Source organism: Bufo bufo, chromosome 4, assembly GCF_905171765.1.
Source record: "Bufo bufo chromosome 4, aBufBuf1.1, whole genome shotgun sequence".
Taxonomy (NCBI): domain Eukaryota; kingdom Metazoa; phylum Chordata; class Amphibia; order Anura; family Bufonidae; genus Bufo; species Bufo bufo.
Window position 1 is genome coordinate 327,133,537 of NC_053392.1, and position 20,092 is coordinate 327,153,628.

A 20,092-nucleotide genomic window follows, 5' to 3' on the forward strand; every position below is an offset into this window, starting at 1 on the left:
AGGGGTTTAAAATAGGCATTGGAAATACAGCCATTTGAAATACAGCCTTTTTGTGCAAAGATATATTTACTGCAGGCCTACAGAGGTTCAGGCCCTCTGAGATACTACCTCTATATACAGGGGTTTGAATTAGGCATTTGAAATACAGCCATTAGAAATAAAGCAATTTTAAGCAAAGATATATTTACTGCAGGCCTACAGAGATTCAGGCCCTCTGAGATACTACCTCTACATACAGGGGTTTGAATTAGGCATTTAAAATACTGTTATTTGAAATACAGCCTTTTTGTGCAAAGATATATTTACTTCAGGCCTACAGAGGTTCAGTCCCTGTGAGATGCCACCGCTACATACAGGGGTTTGAATTAGGCATTTGAAATACAGCCATTTGAAATACAGCCATTTTGTGCAAAGATATATTTACTGCAGGCCTACAGAGGTTCAGGCCCTCTGAGATACGACCTCTACATACAGGGGTTTGAAATAGGCATTTGAAATACAGCCATTTAAAATACAGCCTTTTTGTGCAAAGATATATTTACTGCGGGCCTACAGAAGTTCAGGCCCTGAGAGATACCACCTCTACATACAGGGGTTTGAATTAGGCATTTGAAATGCAGCCATTTGAAATACAGCCATTTTGTGCAAAGATATATTTACTGCAGGCCTACCCAGAGGTTAAGGCCCTGTGAGATACCACCTCTACATACAGGGGTTTGAACTAGGCATTTGAAATACAGCCATTTGAAATACAGCCATTTTGTGCAAAGATATATTTACTTCAGGCCTACAGAGGTTCAGGTTTTTTGAGATACCACCTCTACATACAGGGGTTTGAATTAGGCATCTGAAATACAGCCATTTGAAATACAGCCTTTTTGTGCAAAGATATATTTTCTGCAGGCCTACAGAGGTTCAGGCCCTCTGAGATACTACCTCTAAATACAGGGGTTTCAATTAGGCATTTGAAATACAGCCATTTTAAATACAGCCTTTTTGTGCAAAGATATATATTCTTCAGGCCTACAGAGGTTAAGGCCATGTGAGATACCACCTCTACATACAGGGGTTTGAATTAGGCATTTGAAATGCAGCCATTTGAAATACAGCCATTTTGTGCAAAGATATATTTACTGCAGGCCTACAGAGGTTCAGGCCCTCTGAGATACTACCTCTACATACAGGGGTTTGAAATAGGCATTTGAAATACAGCCATTTTAAATACAGCCTTTTTGTGCAAAGAGATCTTTACTTCAGGCCTACAGAGTTTCAGGCCCTGTGAGATACCACCTCTACATACAGGGGTTTGAATTAGACATTTGAAATACAGCCATTTGAAATATAGCCATTTTGTGCAAAGATATATTTACTGCAGGCCTACAGAGGTTCAGGCCCTCTGAGATACCACCTCTACATACGGGGGTTTGAATTAGGCATTTTAAATACAGCTATTTGAAATACAGCCATTTTGTGCAAAGATATATTTACTACACTGGTTCAGGCCCTGTGAGATACTACCTCTACATAGAGAGGTTTGAATTAGGCTTTTGAAATACAGCCATTTGAAATACAGCATTTTTGTGCAAATATATATTTACTGCAGGCCTACAGAGGTTCAGGCCCTCTGAGATTCCACCTCTACATACAGGGGTTTGATTTAGGCATTTGAAATACAGCCATTTGAAATACATCCATTTTGTGCAAATATATATTTACTGCAGGCCTACAGAGGTTCAGGCCCTCTGAGATTCCACCTCTACATACAGGGGTTTGAATTAGGCATTTGAAATACAGCCATTTGAAATACATCCATTTTGTGCAAAGATATATTTACTTCAGGCCTACAGAGGTTCAGGCCCTCTGAGATACTACCTCTACATACAGGGGTTTGAATTTGGCATTTGAAATACAGCCATTTTGGGCTAAACATTTTTTTTATTGAGGCTTAGTCTGGTTCAGGCCGTGTGAGATACACCCTTTACATACTGTTGTTCTATTCTACTATTAATTAAACACCCATTTAGGGCAAGATCCCAAATTTAAAAAATATGAACAGAGCGTCAAATAAGGGACGTGGCCCAAGTCGTGGTGCTGCTGGTGGAGCTCCTGTTGCAGGAGAGGACGTGGTCGATCTGTGCCAGCTACACGCACAAGTGAAACCCCTTCCTCAGGTGCGAGTAGGCGACAAAACCTGCTGCGATATTTGGTCGGGCCTAATGCTGCTCTACGAATGATGAGGCCTGAACAAGTACAGGCGATAGTAGATTGGGTTGCCGACAGTGGATCCAGTTCCTTCACATTTTCTCTTACCCAGTCTCCTGCTGAAAGACCACAGTTGGCACCTGCAGCCGATGTCCATCAGTATTTCACCTCACCCCCTTGCAAATCAGCCAAGCAGTCTGAGCCCCAAGTCATGCAGCAGTCTCTTCTGATTTTTGATGACTCTGTTAGCAGGGTTTCCCAGGGCCATCCACCTAGCCCTGCCCCAGAAGTGGAAGAGATTGAGTGCACCGATGCCCAACCACTTATTTTTCAAGATGAGTACATGGGAGGACCATCGCAGCACGTCTCGGATGATGATGAAACATAGGTGCCAACTGCAGGGGCTTTCGAAAGTGTGCAGACCGACAAGGAAGTCAGGGGTGAAGACTGGGTGGAAGATATTGTGGAGGATGATGAGGTCCTCGACCCCACATGGAATCAAGGTCATGCGAGTGACCGATGTAGTTCGGAGGAAGAGGCGGTGGTCGCACAGAGCCACCAGCACAGCAGAAGAGGGAGCAGGGTGCAAAAGCGGAGTGGCCGTCCTCTAGACAGTACGCCTCCTACTGCCCACAGCAGCAAGGGACCTAGCACACCAAAGCCAGCTCCAAGGAGTTCCCTGGCATGGCAGTTCTTCAGACAATGTGCTGACGACAAGACACGAGTGGTTTGCACGCTGTGCAATCAGAGCCTGAAGCGAGGCATAAACGTTCTCAACCTGAGCGCAACCTGCATGACCAGGCATTTAAGTGCAAAGCATGAGCTGCAGTGGAGTAGACACCTCAAAAACCAAGAAAGGTCTCTGGCTCCTCCTGCTTCCTCTTCTGCTGTAGTCGCTTTCTCTTCATCCACCTCTGGAGTGACACTGCCACCTGGCACCCCACAAACAGAGGATCTGCCAGCAACAACAACACCTGGGTCACCAAGCATCTCCACAATGTCACACGGAAGCGTTCGGCTCTCCATATCCCAAACGCAGGAGAGGAAGAGGAAGTACCCCCCTACCCACCCGCGATCCCTAGCCCTGAATGCCAGCATTTCTAAATTACTGTCCTTTGAAATGCTGTCATTCCGTCTGGTGGAGACGTATAGTTTTAAAGGCCTTATGGTGGTGGCTGTCCCACAGTACGTTATACCCAGCCGCCACTACTTTTCAAGGCGAGCCATCCCTTCCCTTCACAACCAAGTAGGGGACAAAATCAGGTGTGCACTGTGCAACGCCATCTGTGGCAAGGTGCACCTGACCTTGGATACGTGGACCAGTAAGCACGGTCATGGCCGTTATATCTCCATAACAGCACACTGGGTAAATGCAGTGGCGGCTGGGCCTGAGGCGGATAGCAATTTGGCGCATGTCCTTCTACCACTGAGGATTGAAGGGTGCTTCAATTTGCCTAGTGTTGCTTCCTCCTCCTACTCTGCTTCCTAATCCTCTACCAGCTCCTCATCCGGTCAGCGTAACACTTTCACCACCAACTTCAGCACAGCTAGGGGTAAACGACAGCAAGCAGTTTTAAAACTTATCTGTTTGGGGGACAAACCCCACACCGCACAAGAGCTGTGGACGGGCCTTGAACAACAGACCGATGAGTGGTTTGTGCCAGTCAGCCTCAAGCCTGGCCTGGTGGTGTGCGATAATGAGCGAAATCTCGTAGCAGCTCTGGGACTAGCCGGTTTGACGCACATCCCTTGCCTGGCGCATGTGCTGAATTTGATTTCGCAGAGATTCCTTAAAACTTACCCCGACATGTCAGAGCTGCTGCATAAAGTGCGGGCCGTCTGTGCGCGCTTTCGACGTTCTCACCATGCTGCTCGCCTGTCAGCGCTGCAGCGTAACTTCGGCCTTCCCGCTCACCAACTCATATGCGACGTGCCCACAAGGTGGAACTCCACCTTGCACATGCTGGCCAGACTGTGCGAGCAGCAGCAGGCGATAGTGGAGTTTCAGCTGCAGCACACTCGAGTGAGTCGCTCGGCCGAACAGCACCACTTCACCACCAATGACTAGGCCTCTATGCGAGACCTGTGTTCCTTGTTGCGCTGTTTCGAGTACTCCACCAACATGGCCAGTGCCGATAACACTGTTCTCAGCGTTACTATCCCACTTCTATGCCTCCTTGAAAAAACGCTCCTGGTGATGATGGAAGAGGATGTGGCACAGGAGGAGAAGGAGGAAGAGGGATCATTTCACAGGGTTTCCGGCCAGTCATTCCCAAGTGGCTCCGAGGGTGGGTTCCTGCACCCACAAACCCAAGCTACACAATTGTCCAGCCAGGGCACAGTTCTGGAGGATGAGGAGGTGAAGGATGAGGAGGAGGAGATGGAGGAGGAGGAACCATGTTCACAGCAGGGTGGCACCCAGACCAGCTCATGGCCATCACTGATGCGTGGATGGGGGGGATACAGAGGACACAGACGATACACCTCCCACAGAGGACAGCTTTTCATTGCCTCTGGGCAGCCTGGCACACATGAGCGATTACATGCTGCAGTGTTTTCCGCAACGACCGCTGAGTTGCCCACATTCTAACTTGTGCTGATTACTGGGTGGCCACGCTGCTGGATCCCCGTTACAAGGACAACGTACCGTCCTTAATTCCATCACTGGAGCGTGATCGTAAGATGCGCGAGTACAAGCGCACGCTGGTAGACGCGCTGCTGGTGGCATTCCCACCTGACAGCGGGGGCACAGTGGAAGCACAAGGCGAAGGCAGAGGATGAGGAGGAGGTCGTCCACGCAGCTGGGGCACCGCCAGCACCTCAGAAGGCAGGGTTAGCATGGCCGAAATGTGGAAAAGCTTTGTCAGCACGCCACAACAACCAGCACCACCAGCTGATATGGAACGTCTTAGCAGGAGGCAGCATTTCACCAACATGGTGGAGCAGTATGTGTGCACACGCCTACACGTACTGAATGACGGGTCTGCCCCCTCCAACTTCTGGGTCTCCAAATTGGGCACATGGCCTGAGCTTGCCCTTTACGCCTTGGAGGTGCTGGCCTGCCCTGCAGCCAGTGTATTATCTGAACGTGTGTTTAGCACGGCAGGGGGGGGTCATCACAGACAAGCGCAGCCGCCTGTCCACAGCCAATGTGGACAAGCTCACGTTCATTAAAATGAACCAGCCATGGATCCCTCAGGACTTGTCTGTACCTTGTGCAGAATAGACATGTATATCGGCACTAAGCAGCCATTGTTATACTGCAGTGCAATTGCTCATGTTTGTATTTTGGATATTTCACACTCTTTTGGAGTGTACCTTAATTTTACAAAATTAAATTAAAACCAAAAACCTGTGTTGGCTATCTCATCCTCTGCCTCCTCAAACTCCTACTCCATATGAGTCTCCACCTCATAAATCCATATTTTTTTTTGCACGTGTTTTATTTTATATCATTTCACTACTTTGTCATTCACCAATTTTGGTGTGTTTAGTACCACTGCTATACCTAGTGGACCGGTACAAAAAAAATAAAAAATTGTCAGTTACATTTTCTGGCGAAATAAACACATTTTCGGGTGTATAGTACCACTGCTATACCTAGTAGAGAGGCTAAAAAAAGAAAAAAAGTTGTCATTTACTTTTTGGGGTTAAATGAACCAATTTTTGGGTGTACAGTACCACTGCTATACCTAGTAGGCGGGTTAAAAAAATAATAATTGTCATTTACATTTTAGGATGAAATTCACCAATTTTGGTGTATATAGTACCACTGCTATACCTAGTGGACCGGTAAAAAAAAATAAAAAAATTGTCAGTTAAATTTTTGGTGAAATTAACAAATTTTTCGGTGTGATGTACCACTGCTATACCCAGTAGACCGAAAAAATATAAAAAATTGTCAGTTTTTTGGTGAAATTCACAAATTTTTGGGTGTAATATACCCTCCTCTACCTAGTTGACAGCTTAATAAATTTCAATAATTTTTCTGGTAAATTTTTGGGTGTATAGTACCAATGCTATACCTAGTAGACAGGTTAAAAAAAAAGAATCTGTCATTTACATTTTTGTGTGTATAGTACCACTGCTATACCTAGTAGGCCGGTTAAAAAAATAAATAAATTGTCATTTACATTTTAGGGTGAAATTCACCAATTTTGGTGTGTATAGTACCACTGCTATACCTAGTGGAACGGTAAAAAAAAATTAAAAAAATTGTCAGTTACATTTTCTGGCGAAATAAACAAATTTGTCGGTGTGATGTACCACTGCTATACCCAGTAGACCGAAAAAATATAAAAAATTGTCAGTTTTTTGGTGAAATTCACAAATTTTTGGGTGTAATATACCCTCCTCTACCTAGTTGACAGCTTAATAAATTTCAATAATTTTTCTGTTACTTTCTTGGGTTGACATTATACAATTTTAGACGTGAATAAATACCTTCTATGCATAGGTGACAGGGAATAAAATTTTATAAATTATTTAGTAATTAATGCGCACCACATCCTTACAGTCAATGCTTAAACTTTGAAAAGTTGTCACACTTTTATGCTTTAATAATTTCTCCCATAATTCAACTCTAATTTTAAATTTGAAAAAATGGATCCTCCCTTAAATTTGGTCTCTTTTTTTCACGCTCCCTCTCCGGCCTGGAACCCTGATTCCCCGCCACCCATAATCACCATGGTAGGCGCATAAAAGAACATCGAAAGTTGATAGAGCAGATATCAAATTGGATCGTGAACATCACGGGGACGTGCGACATGGTGGGGCAGTAAGTGTGCACACGCCTACACGAACTGACTGACAGCGGTCAGCCCCTGCAACTTCTGGGTCTCCAAATTGGGCACATGGCCTGAGCTTGCCCTTTACCCCTTGGAGGTGCTGGCCTGCCCTGCAGCCATTGTATTGTCTGAACGTGTGTTTAGCATGACTGGAGGGGGTTATCACAGGTTATATTTCCCAATGTTTTGGGGTGTACCCTAATTTTTAAAATAAAATTTTAAACCAAAAACCAGTGTAGGCTACCTCCTCCTCCACCGACACCGCCACATCCACCGCCTCCTCAACCTCCTACTCCATATGGACCTGGTCCTCCTAGATCAAGATTTTTACATATTTTATGTTATTTAAAGTCATTTCCCTATCCACATTTGTTTGCAGAGCACTTGCTATGCTCTTAACCACATTTTGCCGGAATTTTCAGCCCTCTAGCCCTTTCCATGACATTTTTACAGCCATTTTAGTGTTCAAAAGTTTGGGTCCCCATTGACTTCAATGGGGTTCGGGGTCAAGTTCGGGTCAAGTTCGGGTCCCGAACTCGAACTTTTTTCCGAAGTTTGGCCGAACCCGTCGAACTCGAACATCCAGGTGTCCGCTCAACTCTAATTATGGGTGATCCTGCATTCCCAGAGTTTATTGCTCAATGTCCTCACACGTGCGGGTGCAGCAGCCATTTTAGGAAAAAATGTGATTCGTTACCACAAATCGCGAGGAAATTCAGCTTTGGTGCGAATGAGATTGTTCCTGAAATTCGGATGGAATTCTACTTTGTCAGCTTCGATTCTCTCATCTCTAATAGTCATGTTTGAAGTAGCTTTTCTGCTTTTATTTTTTTTATCTATCTAAAAAATTGAGGAAATTCTGCAACACTCCTGCTTGCAGTTTAAAAAGTGTTTTCTTTTTATTCACCAGCCATTCCAACATTTCATTCCTCTTACTGGAACTATTTTCAAGCCAGTCCCAGTAAGAGGACTGAAACATTGCAATGTCTGGTGATAAAATGACAATACCTTTTGAATTTCAAAAGGTCTTGAGGATAGGTCATCAATATTAAAAGCCCAGAGAACCCCTTTAAAGATGACACACTCCCTTTGTATTTTAAGCTATTTTTTGTTTTAATTCTTTACATTTTTAAAACCACAAAAAAAAGGAAAAGAGCCCAAAGCAAAACGTTGGCAACCAGCATGGTTAGTACTTAGTAGCACTTCATTTGGCAAGTGTCACAGCTTTTAAATGCTTTTTGCAGCCACCCAGGAGTCTTTCATTTCTTATTTGAGGGATTTTCATCTATTCTTTCTTGCAAAAGTCTCCCAGTTCTGTGTTTCTGTGCTTTGGCCAATTTCATTTGCTAATATATGGCAATTTTTTCCCAATAGCTTATCAATACAGCACTCCTCCTCAGTTCTCAGTTCCTGAAAGTGCTTATACTATTTTAGCCCATATTATTATTCATCGTTAGATCTTTAGAATCTGAGGCATCAGTTGAATTCTATCTGTGTGCATTGTTTTAATTTATTATAGCTAATCTATTCATTGTCTTTCCTTGCAGGACCTATTTGCATTGGATGTTGAGCCATATCGGTATAGCGGTGTCAACATGACTGGATTTCGAATACTGAATATAGAAAACAGTCAAGTACTCTCTATAATTGAAAAATGGTCTATGGAAAGATTGCAAGCTCCCCCTAAACCAGACTCTGGTTTACTGGATGGGTTTATGACGGTAAGATAATCTGAATTCCTATAAACTGAGATATTTAATTCATACAATTGAAAGAAAAAAAAGTATATTTTAAATGTATAAAAATCTTAGTATCAATATCATGACATTATAAGGGAAATATAAAGAATGTTATCTAATAAATTCATAGCTTCTTAGTATAAGGCAAGGGCAACACGGCAACACTGTTCGCGCGACACCTGTCACGGCAAGGATCGCTGAGCAGCGGTGATCAAATAAAAAATTAATGGGATCTTGCGGCAGCTGTGTTGGATTTCTTGTGACTGCTGTGGTGATCCCATACATTTTGCCGTGTAGCCAGTGTCGCCCTTGCCTTATAAATAGAGATGAGCAAAGTTATGAAAACTTTGATTCGGCTGCTTTGTCGAATTTCACTAAGAAATTTGCTTTGTGATGAATTACTTTGTCACTAAGCACATTTCTTTGAAAGTAGCAGTGCAATGACGGGGAACGGCTGATCGCGGCATCTGATGGAGGCCTTTCAGGGGTTAAAAATAAATAATATTTACCTCATCCATTTCAGCGCGAAGAGGCAAGAAAGCTGTCTTACAATTAGACCAGCGGTGTAGGCCCAAAATTATGTAGAGGCCGGCACGGGTCCACTGCCAGCACATGGGTTTATTAATACGGGCGTCTAAAACTACGGTCTTAATAAATGACCCTCAGGAAGTTTCATTTACAGTAAGTGGCACAGTGACTATCAATGTTTGTTATTGCAGCTTGTCAGGAGAGATCTGTGACCACACATTCTAGAACTATTATTAATCTCAAATTGAAAGACAATCATTTTGTATTTTCTTTTTCTTTTTAGAAAGAACCTGACTCTAGGAAATAGAGTGCAGTCTGCAGGCAGCATGTATAGAACGGAAGGAGCTTAGCAGATTGATCAATTTGTGGGGAAAGAATCAATAAAATTTGAAATTTTATACATTTAAATCAAGACAGTCCATTTAGCTATTTTCAGTGACTGTTAGCATTCTCTGTGCCTTCTCTGTGTAAATGCAAATGCAGAGATAGCTGTTAGTTACTGACAAGATGGCCTCTGTGTACAAATGAACTAAAAAAAAACTGAGATTTAAATTTATGAATTACAATGTCAGATCATCTGACGCCTTACTATTTTAAAAAGTGTTGGAAATTTTTGATTAGTGGTACTCAGACATACCTACTTTTTTTACACTTATTTATAATGTGCTTTATCCCAAAAAATATTGCCCTGAGGCTTCATAAAGCTAATAGTGACTACTCTATAGATAGTATGTGGAGTTGATTGATAATAAAAGTGTAGAGAAAATGCAGATTTAACTACAATGAGACGGTACCAGGTGTACAGTTAAAACTTAAAATAACCCTTTAAAAACAATGGGGGTCATTTATGAAACAGAAATACGCCTAAATAAAGCATATTTCTGGCGCAGATTGCGGCACAAAGGTAATTTGCATCACAATCTGCGATTTTGCCCTGCTCATGCCAGGTCTAAAAAAGTGAGCATTGTGTGGGTAGGGAAGGGGATGGGCCAGCAGACCCATCTCATTTACAATTTTCTATGCCTGCTTTAGGCGTAGAAAATGGTCTAAATGTAAGACAGCTAGGAAGCTGTTTTAAATTTAGAATCGGCAGTAGATCCGCTGTAGTTATGTAGAGGCCGACGCCTCTAGATAATTTTGGCAGATGCACCGCCAGTGCAGGGCCTTATAAAGACCAGCGTCTAAAACATTTTTCTTAATAAATGTGCCCCAATGTCTAATAAATTCCATAAAGAGTTCTTAATAGAGGCATATGCAAAGTAAAAATCCATGACATTTTTCAAAGCTTCAGTTCTAACCATACTAAAGATGCTTTGGTATTTTGAAAGTGATGTGAAAAGTGCACGACATGTTGAAAGAAATAGGTTCTAGAGAAGGGTGAACCACTCAAGATTTGGTTCAGTTCAGGTTTGCCAAATTTTTGAAAAAGTTTCGTTCAGACCCAAATCTGAACTGAAGTTGCTCCAGTTGCATTGAAATTTAGTATATAACCCCCTCTAATCTCCTAGAAATTTTTAGAAAAACTTCTTATCTCTTTTTGTTATGATTTTTTTATTTTTCCCTACCCCCTCATCAAGCTCTTAAATGCAATGACAGCAGTAGTAAATAATGTCTGAATGACATTGACAACCTCTGGGTCTGCACTAAGCACATGCACTCAAGTTCTTTGATCGACCATGGCGAGGCATGTTCTGAGTGGGAACTGTCTTGTTGTATGGGCTTGGCCACTGTGCTGCAGCTCAGTTGCAGGGTGTTGTCAGTCTTCTTATAGTCTAGGCCATCTTTATGTAGAGCAAAAATTCTTTTTTTTCAGATCCTCAGAGAGTTATTTGCCATGAGGTGCCATGTTGAACTTCCAGTGACCAGTATGAGAGAGTGTGAGACTGATAACACCAAATTTAACACACCTGCTCCCCTTGTAACACTAATGACTCACATGATACTGGGGAGAAAAAATTACTAATTGGGCATAATTTGACAATTTTTCCTTAGGGGTGTACTCACTTTTGTTGCCAGCATTTTAGACATTAATGGCTGTGTTGAGTTAGTTTGAGGGGATGCTAAATTTACAATGTTAAACTGTACAGTGACTACTTTACATTGTATCAAAGTGTCATCTCTTCAGCATTGTCCCATGAACAGATATAATAAAATATTTACAAAAAAGTGTACTCACTTTTGCGAGATACTGTAGCTATGGATAAGCACACATTTGACAAAGTTAACATACAGCGTGTTTAAAAACACACTGCACTGGCACATGTGCTATCATGTTTCATACTCCAAACCTTCCAAAAATTGTCCCCTATCGGAGGCAGATGATGCTTAAATGCACTCTGTGTTATGGGATAAAAAAAGTGGCTTGGGGGGACCAAGTGTCCAAAAATTATGCCTTCACAGTGTCGGAATGCTAGCTTGTACGACACACACAAATGTCAGAAGAAAAAGTGACTTGTTGTGAAGAAGCCTAAAAACATTCAGCCTTTTTCATTGGGAGCAGCAGTGCAGTGTGAATGTGGAAAGGGCACAGGTAAAGTGGCATGTGGCCACAATATTAGCGGCAGCAGAAGTAGCATAGCATGGAACATACAAGGCTGTCTATGGGTAGAGATGGCCCGAACTATCCGACGGCGAACAGTTCCCGGCGAACATAGCTTGTTCGCGTTCGCCTCTGCCGGGCGAACACATGCGATGTTCGGTCCGCCCCCTATACATCATCATTGAGCAAACTTTGACCCTGTACCTCACAGTCAGCAGACACATTCCAGCCAATCAGCAGCATACCCTCCCTCCCAGACCCTCCCACCTCCTGCACAGCATCCATTTTAGATTCATTCTGAAGCTGCAGTCTTAGTGAGAGGAGGGAGACTGTAACTGCTGCTGATTTAATTGGGAAATCGATAGCTAGGCTAGTGAATTCAGTGTCCACTCCAGTCCTGAAAGACTCATCTGATCTCTGCTGTAAGGACAGCGTCCTGACAGCACCCCAAAAAGCCCTTTTTAGGGCTGCAACATTAGTCTGCTTTTTTTTTTTCCTTTATATACATATTGCAGTTGCCTGGCCTGCCTGTGTGTGAGGAGCTGCAGGCCCACAGACTGTAGTGTGCCCACTGCCAGTGCTCACCCCTGTCATTCCGTGTGGCACAGGACTTTGCTTAAAAAAAGGCACTTAATTTTTACACTTTAATCTAAGGTTAGTTGCCTGCCAGTGTGTGTCAGGCTGACTTCCACTGACTGTAGTGTGCCCACTGCCAGTGCCCACCACTCATACCGGCTGGCACAGGACTTTGCATAAAAAAGGCATTTAATTTTTACACTTTAGTGTAATTTCAGCTGCTTGCCTGCTGCTAGTGTGTGTCAGGCCGACTTCAACTGACTGTAGTGTGCCCACTGCCAGTGCCCACCCCTGTCATCCCGTGTGGCACAGGACTTTGCTTAAAAAAAAGGCACTTCATTTTTACACTTTAATCTAAGGTTAGTTGCCTGCCAGTGTGTGTCAGGCCGACTTCAACTGACTGTAGTGTGCCCACTGCCAGTGCCCACCCCTGTCATCCCGAGTGGCACAGGACTTTGCTTAAAAAATAGGCACTTAATTTTTACACTTTAATCTAAGGTTAGTTGCCTGCCAGTGTGTGTCAGGCTGACTTCCACTGACTGTAGTGTGCCCACTGCCAGTGCCCACCACTCATACCGGCTGGCACAGGACTTTGCTTAAAAAAAAGGCACTTCATTTTTACACTTTAATCTAAGGTTAGTTGCCTGCCAGTGTGTGTCAGGCCGACTTCAACTGACTGTAGTGTGCCCACTGCCAGTGCCCACCCCTGTCATCCCGAGTGGCACAGGACTTTGCTTAAAAAATAGGCACTTAATTTTTACACTTTAATCTAAGGTTAGTTGCCTGCCAGTGTGTGTCAGGCTGACTTCCACTGACTGTAGTGTGCCCACTGCCAGTGCCCACCACTCATACCGGCTGGCACAGGACTTTGCTTAAAAAAGGCATTTAATTTTTACACTTTAATGTAATTTCAGCTGCTTGCCTGCTGCTAGTGTGTGTCAGGCCGACTTCAACTGACTGTAGTGTGCCCACTGCCAGTGCCCACCCCTGTCATACCGAGTGGCACAGGACTTTGCTTAAAAAATAGGCACTTAATTTTTACACTTTAATCTAAGGTTAGTTGCCTGCCAGTGTGTGTCAGGCTGACTTCCACTGACTGTAGTGTGCCCACTGCCAGTGCCCACCACTCATACCGGCTGGCACAGGACTTTGCATAAAAAAGGCATTTAATTTTTACACTTTAGTGTAATTTCAGCTGCTTGCCTGCTGCTAGTGTGTGTCAGGCCGACTTCAACTGACTGTAGTGTGCCCACTGCCAGTGCCCACCCCTGTCATCCCGTGTGGCACAGGACTTTGCTTAAAAAAAAGGCACTTCATTTTTACACTTTAATCTAAGGTTAGTTGCCTGCCAGTGTGTGTCAGGCCGACTTCAACTGACTGTAGTGTGCCCACTGCCAGTGCCCACCCCTGTCATCCCGAGTGGCACAGGACTTTGCTTAAAAAATAGGCACTTAATTTTTACACTTTAATCTAAGGTTAGTTGCCTGCCAGTGTGTGTCAGGCTGACTTCCACTGACTGTAGTGTGCCCACTGCCAGTGCCCACCACTCATACCGGCTGGCACAGGACTTTGCTTAAAAAAGGCATTTAATTTTTACACTTTAATGTAATTTCAGCTGCTTGCCTGCTGCTAGTGTGTGTCAGGCTGACTTCAACTGACTGTAGTGTGCCCACTGCCAGTGCCCACCCCTGTCATACCGAGTGGCACAGGACTTTGCTTAAAAAATAGGCACTTAATTTTTACACTTTAATCTAAGGTTAGTTGCCTGCCAGTGTGTGTCAGGCTGACTTCCACTGACTGTAGTGTGCCCACTGCCAGTGCCCACCACTCATACCGGCTGGCACAGGACTTTGCATAAAAAAGGCATTTAATTTTTACACTTTAGTGTAATTTCAGCTGCTTGCCTGCTGCTAGTGTGTGTCAGGCCGACTTCAACTGACTGTAGTGTGCCCACTGCCAGTGCCAACCACTGATACCGGGTGGCACAGTAGCTTGCCGATAAATAAGGCATTTAATTTTTAGACAGTAGTCTAAATTCAGTTGCTTGCCTGCTGCCAGTGTGTGTCAGGCCCGCTTCCACTGACTGTAGTGTGCCCACTGCCAGTGCCAACCACTGATACCGGGTGGCACAGTAGCTTGCCGATAAATAAGGCATTTAATTTTTAGACAGTAGTCTAAATTCAGTTGCTTGCCTGCTGCCAGTGTGTGTCAGGCCCTCTTCCACTGACTGTAGTGTGCCCACTGCCAGTGCCAACCACTCATACCGGGTGGCACAGTAGCTTGCCGATAAATAAGGCATTTAATTTTTACACTTTAGTGTAATTTCAGTTGCTTGCCTGCTGCCAGTGTGTGTCAGGCCCGCTTCTACTGACTGTAGTGTGCCCACTGCCAGTGCCAACCACTGATACCATCTCCCCGTTCGAAAAATCTATTCAATAAATGGCACCCAGATTGGGGACGTTAGAGGGATTAAACTGATGAGAATAGTACTACAGAAAATACCACTCATATCGGGTGTGACAGTAAATTGCACGGCGCAGACGCAGTCACCGTGGATAAAAACAAAGGGGAGGGAGCCAGCGTTTTTTTAACCATCTCCCCGTTCGAAAAATCAATTCAATTGACCTTTCGGGGACCCTTGGTGTTGTACGTGGCTGGGTGGAGGAAGAAACCTTCAATGACATCACCGGGACGTGGCTAGCTTGGTATCCAACCTTGTGCAAATGGGGAGTTTGCGGTTGTGCAAATGAACTGTTTGCGGTGCATTAAAAGGGGAGTTTGGTCTGTCAATGTCTGTGATGCGGGCGTAACCCTTACACTACCTGATCGATACAACATCATACCTGATCGTATACACACACTGGATGTTTTAAAGCACGTTATTCCAAACAATTTAGGAATGTTAGTTGATTTATGCCCTTTATGGATTAAAACCCGACTCTGCGTCCACTACGTAATTTTCCATGGGAGTTTTGCCATAGATCCCCCTCCGGCATGCCACAGTCCAGGTGTTAGACCCCTTGAAACAACTTTCTCATCACTATTGTGGCCAGAAAGAGTCCCTGTGGGTTTTAAAATTCGCCTGTCTATTGAAGTCTATGGCGGTTCGCCCGGTTCGCCAGTTCGCGAACATTTGCGGAAGTTCTCGTTCGCTGTTCGCGAACTGAAAATTTTATGTTCGCGACATCACTATCTATGGGTAGAACTATTAATAGTAGTAGTTGTGGTAGTGGTAGTAGTAGCAGATGCTTTGCATTTCTAGCGGTGGCAATAGCAAATTAGCAGAGAGGAGCAGCGGCAGCTGAGGCAGAAGCAGCTGCAGAAGCAGCCATATGGTATGTGTTGGCAGGCACATAGGCAGCAGCATGATGGAGGCAGTAGCAACCTTATGGAAGATGATGGTCGGCAGGCCACATCATTGGTATGATGGTGGTGGCACAATGGAGGAAGCAGCATCCATACAGACCATGATGGTTGGCAGATTATAGTGGTGGCATGATGGAAACAGCAGCAGCCGTACAAAACAGGTCGGAGCAGTGGCAGGATGGCAGTGGTGGTATGATGGAGGCAGTAGCAGCAGCCATACAGAACATGATAATTGGCAGGCTGTAGCAATGGCATGACAGTGACATCATGAAGGCAGCAGCAGGAGCAGCTGTACAGAACATTATGATTGGCAGGCCGCAGCAGTGACATGATGGAAGTGGTGCTTGATGTGGAAGCCAGGATGATACAATCTTGGGCAAGGGGGTCAAATGGACCTGGCCATGTTGCTGCGGTAATGCATAGAGCTTATGCCAGTTTTTTGTCAGATTTAAGCAAAAATAAAAATTGCCTTAAACATTTCTAAACTGATACATTTTACTGACTGTCTAAACTTGGTCAATGAAATTATTAACAAACTGTGTTGTAAATAGATTAGATATGCAAATAAATTAATAATTGATTATGTCCTCAGCTACAATACAGATATTTCTAAGCAAGATTGCAGAAGCAAAATTGTGACCAATTTGTAAACGCATGTGGGAATAACCCAATAATGAAAGCTGTATAAAATGTTGAGCTTTGTGAAATTGTAATACAGTGGTGTCATGCGTCTTTCTACCGAAAGTTTATGTAATATATAGTTTGTTGTATTTTAGTTAAATGAATTTGGAATAATTCTAAGCAACTTGATGCATATGTTAACATTCTTTTGTAATTTTTTACTGCTAGAAAATATAGGATGCTTGGCAAAAATCTCAGCATTTGAGAAAAATACCTATTATTGCTATTGGTACACAGTCATTTGTCATTATATAGCTCCACAGTGCTCACACATTATGCCTTTACTTTAGCCGAAGAAATAAATAGAAAAAAGGAATTGGATTTATGGATGGGCTCACAAGGATCAGTTAACTCATTTAATTGGACCCTAAAGCAGCAGTCAGAGTTTAAACATTTATCAAGACAACACTGAACTATTGCTCCACTTTTTCAAATGTGTATGTGCAGGTTGATGATACAAACGAGTGACCGAGATAATTGGTATAATTTCAAAAGCCACTGTCAACAGTCTTTTTCCCTTTGTAATTACATGTAATGCTGGTTCTTTGTGTTGTTTAGCTATCAACATGAGATTAAAGGTTGCATTTGTTATGACACAGTATTTTTTTTTTTCAAATCTACAAATTAACTTTAATAGCTTTTGTCAATAGAAATATAGAGATTGAAAATGCAGGACACATGCTTAATCAAATTTTATAGCAGTCAATGAATTACGGTTTTCTTTTCAACTAATTTTGATTATAAATATATTCATTTTTAATTCTCTATTTCCTGTTTTGAATTATCATTAGTGTTGAGCGAGCACCAAAGTGCTCGGCTGCTCTGGCCGAACACATCAGTATGCTCAAGTGTTCCACCGAGCACCCGAGCACAATGGAAGTCAATGGGAGAACCCTAGGCACCCCCTGCTCGGAAGAGAAGAGGGTATTTGGTTCCTAAAAAAACGTTAGAAATTAATGGAAACCCCATCCAAACCATTTGGATGGGGTTTTCATCAATTTCTAACCTTTTTTGTGAACCAGACCCCCTCTTTTCTTTAGAGCAGGGGGTGCTTGGTTTGATGCTTGGGTCTCCAATTGACTTTCACTGTATGAAATTTTACTCGAGCACCTGAAGTATTCGGACGAGCACTCGGATCTGCCGAACATAGCGATGCTCGAGCCGAACAGCAGTTCGGCCGAGCATGCTCGCTCAACACTAATTATCATTACTATGATTTTTAGGTTAATTTTGTTCTTTCCAACACCATATAAATGCAATTGTAAGCAAGCAGATTGAGCAAGTTGAATCTCTGATTATAACTTAATATATTTTTGTCTAGCTACAAAATGCCAAAATTAATACAGTGCTCTTTAACCACCTGCCATTCTTATGAATGATAATATACATCACAGCAGTGTGCTCTTAACTATGCAGTGGCGCTTTTATATGGCAGCTGCAGTAAATGCCTGCAGATACCTCATAGTGTTGATGATCCCTGTGACTGCACTGTTAGGGTCCGTTCACATGTCCGCAAACTAAATTGAAAGTGCTCAGATAAGCCCTGAAAAGTCATGTATGACACTCTGAGGTCTCCTAACACTGCATCCAACCTCCTTCAAACTCTTCAACACCAAGACAGCATTATTAATGTCAAAGTGACAGTAAATTATATGGCTAAAATTGAACAATAGCTATGGTAATAAATCTAAATAAACCTCCACAATAAACCCCAGGCGAATGTATGGCGATGTCCGCCGGCACCATATTCTTTTACATTGTGAACAACTTTGACCCATGACACGTCTATCAGGTAGTACAGGACAGCCAATTGAGAAGTTTCAGCACATGGACATACCCCCTACCTTATAAATAAATCTGATCTGGCTGCCATTTTGCATTCAGTGTTTTGCCAGTGTAGGGAGAGGTTGCTGTGTGGGGCAGGGACAGACTGTTAGGGACACCAAATGCTAGCTAATAGGGCGACAAAAGTCCTTTTAAGGACTGGTATAGGTGTGCTATCGATAGGTGTGACATACTGAGGGGTGTAATATACTTATAATATACTTTCCAACATAGAAAGTATATTATAGTGCATTTGTATTGTGCAGCAGTTGTGTGCGGTTCTGCTGCAATACTGCAGCTACACAGAGTGCCAAACGCTATTGGAACAAATAATTTCTACTGGTGTGATTTACCAGTTGCCCCCCAAAAAAACTGATTGGAGCAGGGGTGTTATATACCAATAATATACTTTCTATATAGTGCATTTGGGTAGTGCAGCATTTGTTTGCGGTTGTGCTGCGTTACCGCAGCTACAGATAGTGACAAACGCCATGGGAACAAATAATTTTTACTGGTGTGATATACCAGTTGCCCCCCTAAAAAATGGATTGAAGCAGGGGTGTTATATACCAAATATACTTTCTATATAGTGCATTTGGGTACAGCAGCATTTGTTTGCGGTTTTGCTGCGGTGTGATATACCAGTTGCCCCCCCCCAAAAAAAAAATCTGATTAAAGCAGGGGTGTTATATACCAATAATATACTTCTATATAGTACTTCTATGTAATACCAAACGCGTTTTGGGGCTCTAAGTGGCCCCTTCCTCAGTAGTTAACAACTGAGGAAGGGGCCACTTAGAGCCCCGAAACACGTTTGGTTTGGATCCTCCTGCTTAACATAAAGACCACCGGTATTCACAGTTATGAACATTCTGAGAGAGAAAAAAAAACAAATCAGATCGTACAACCTGTGCCATTCGGAGAACCGGAAATACGCAAAGAAGCCACTGGCGCCAGTGAGACAAAACTACATTCGCCAAAAGTGGACGATAAAGAACATCATAGTCGAGACGCCCTCGATATCCTAGTAGAAACTGCAAAAAATCATATACTACTACTTACCTCTGGTGAAGTCGATAATCACGTGAGTAAGCAGTAGTGGGGGATCTGGTCCAACTACCACGTGGGACACCGCGGACCGTCCACCGGATTCCGCCCATATCGATCTGGCTAATGAGTAGACACACTGCATAGAGGTAAACTAAGTATTTGTGATGGGGGCATAATCGACTTAGCAGTCCGAATTAAACAACACTATTTAACTCCACAATTGAAAGACATAGTTTCGATTTGTTGATGGACATTGCACAAACTGCATAGACGAATTCGAAATCAATTACGAACAATTTTTGTTGCGGTAATTATATGCGATTATTTCTGCAAATATTTCTACAAATATTATTTCTACGAATATTACAAAATATTTTTGTGAAATTTTAGCACACTGAATCGAGAACTATATTTATCCTCATAGATCGGGTTCTACTGGAGAACCTACGCTTTTTAATTTCTTAATTTCATAATTGTATTGTATATTGATTTATTATTTATATCACCTTTTAGTCTGCCCAGACTTGTCACATACATTTTAAGATTTTATGGTAAGATTTTATGGTCGGATTAATAAAGTACCACTACCTCCAGATATAGTGAGTGCCCAGCCTTTTCTTGATCTAAAATAAAAAATTTCTAGGCTCCAACAGGGCACATTTCAGAGAATTTCCCCTGATTAAGATACATATTTTTTGTTGAAATTTTTGTCATTGATCCCCCACTAGTATGTCACTGTCCAATTGTCCATGTTGTGGGACTATTTGTACACTTCTACTAAGTATTTGATGGCTGCAAAT

At 43.0% G+C, this 20,092-nt stretch overlaps 1 protein-coding gene across 1 annotated transcript in view; it reads left to right on the plus strand.

Annotated features, from left to right (window-relative positions):
• GRIK2 (glutamate ionotropic receptor kainate type subunit 2) overlaps positions 1 to 20,092 on the plus strand; it is a 1,085,136-nt gene that overhangs the window by 498,032 nt on the left and 567,012 nt on the right. Inside the window, exon 6 of the mRNA XM_040428804.1 lies at positions 8,537 to 8,710. Within this exon, the coding sequence (XP_040284738.1) occupies positions 8,537 to 8,710 (174 nt within the window). The remainder of the gene's footprint in view (positions 1 to 8,536; positions 8,711 to 20,092) is intronic.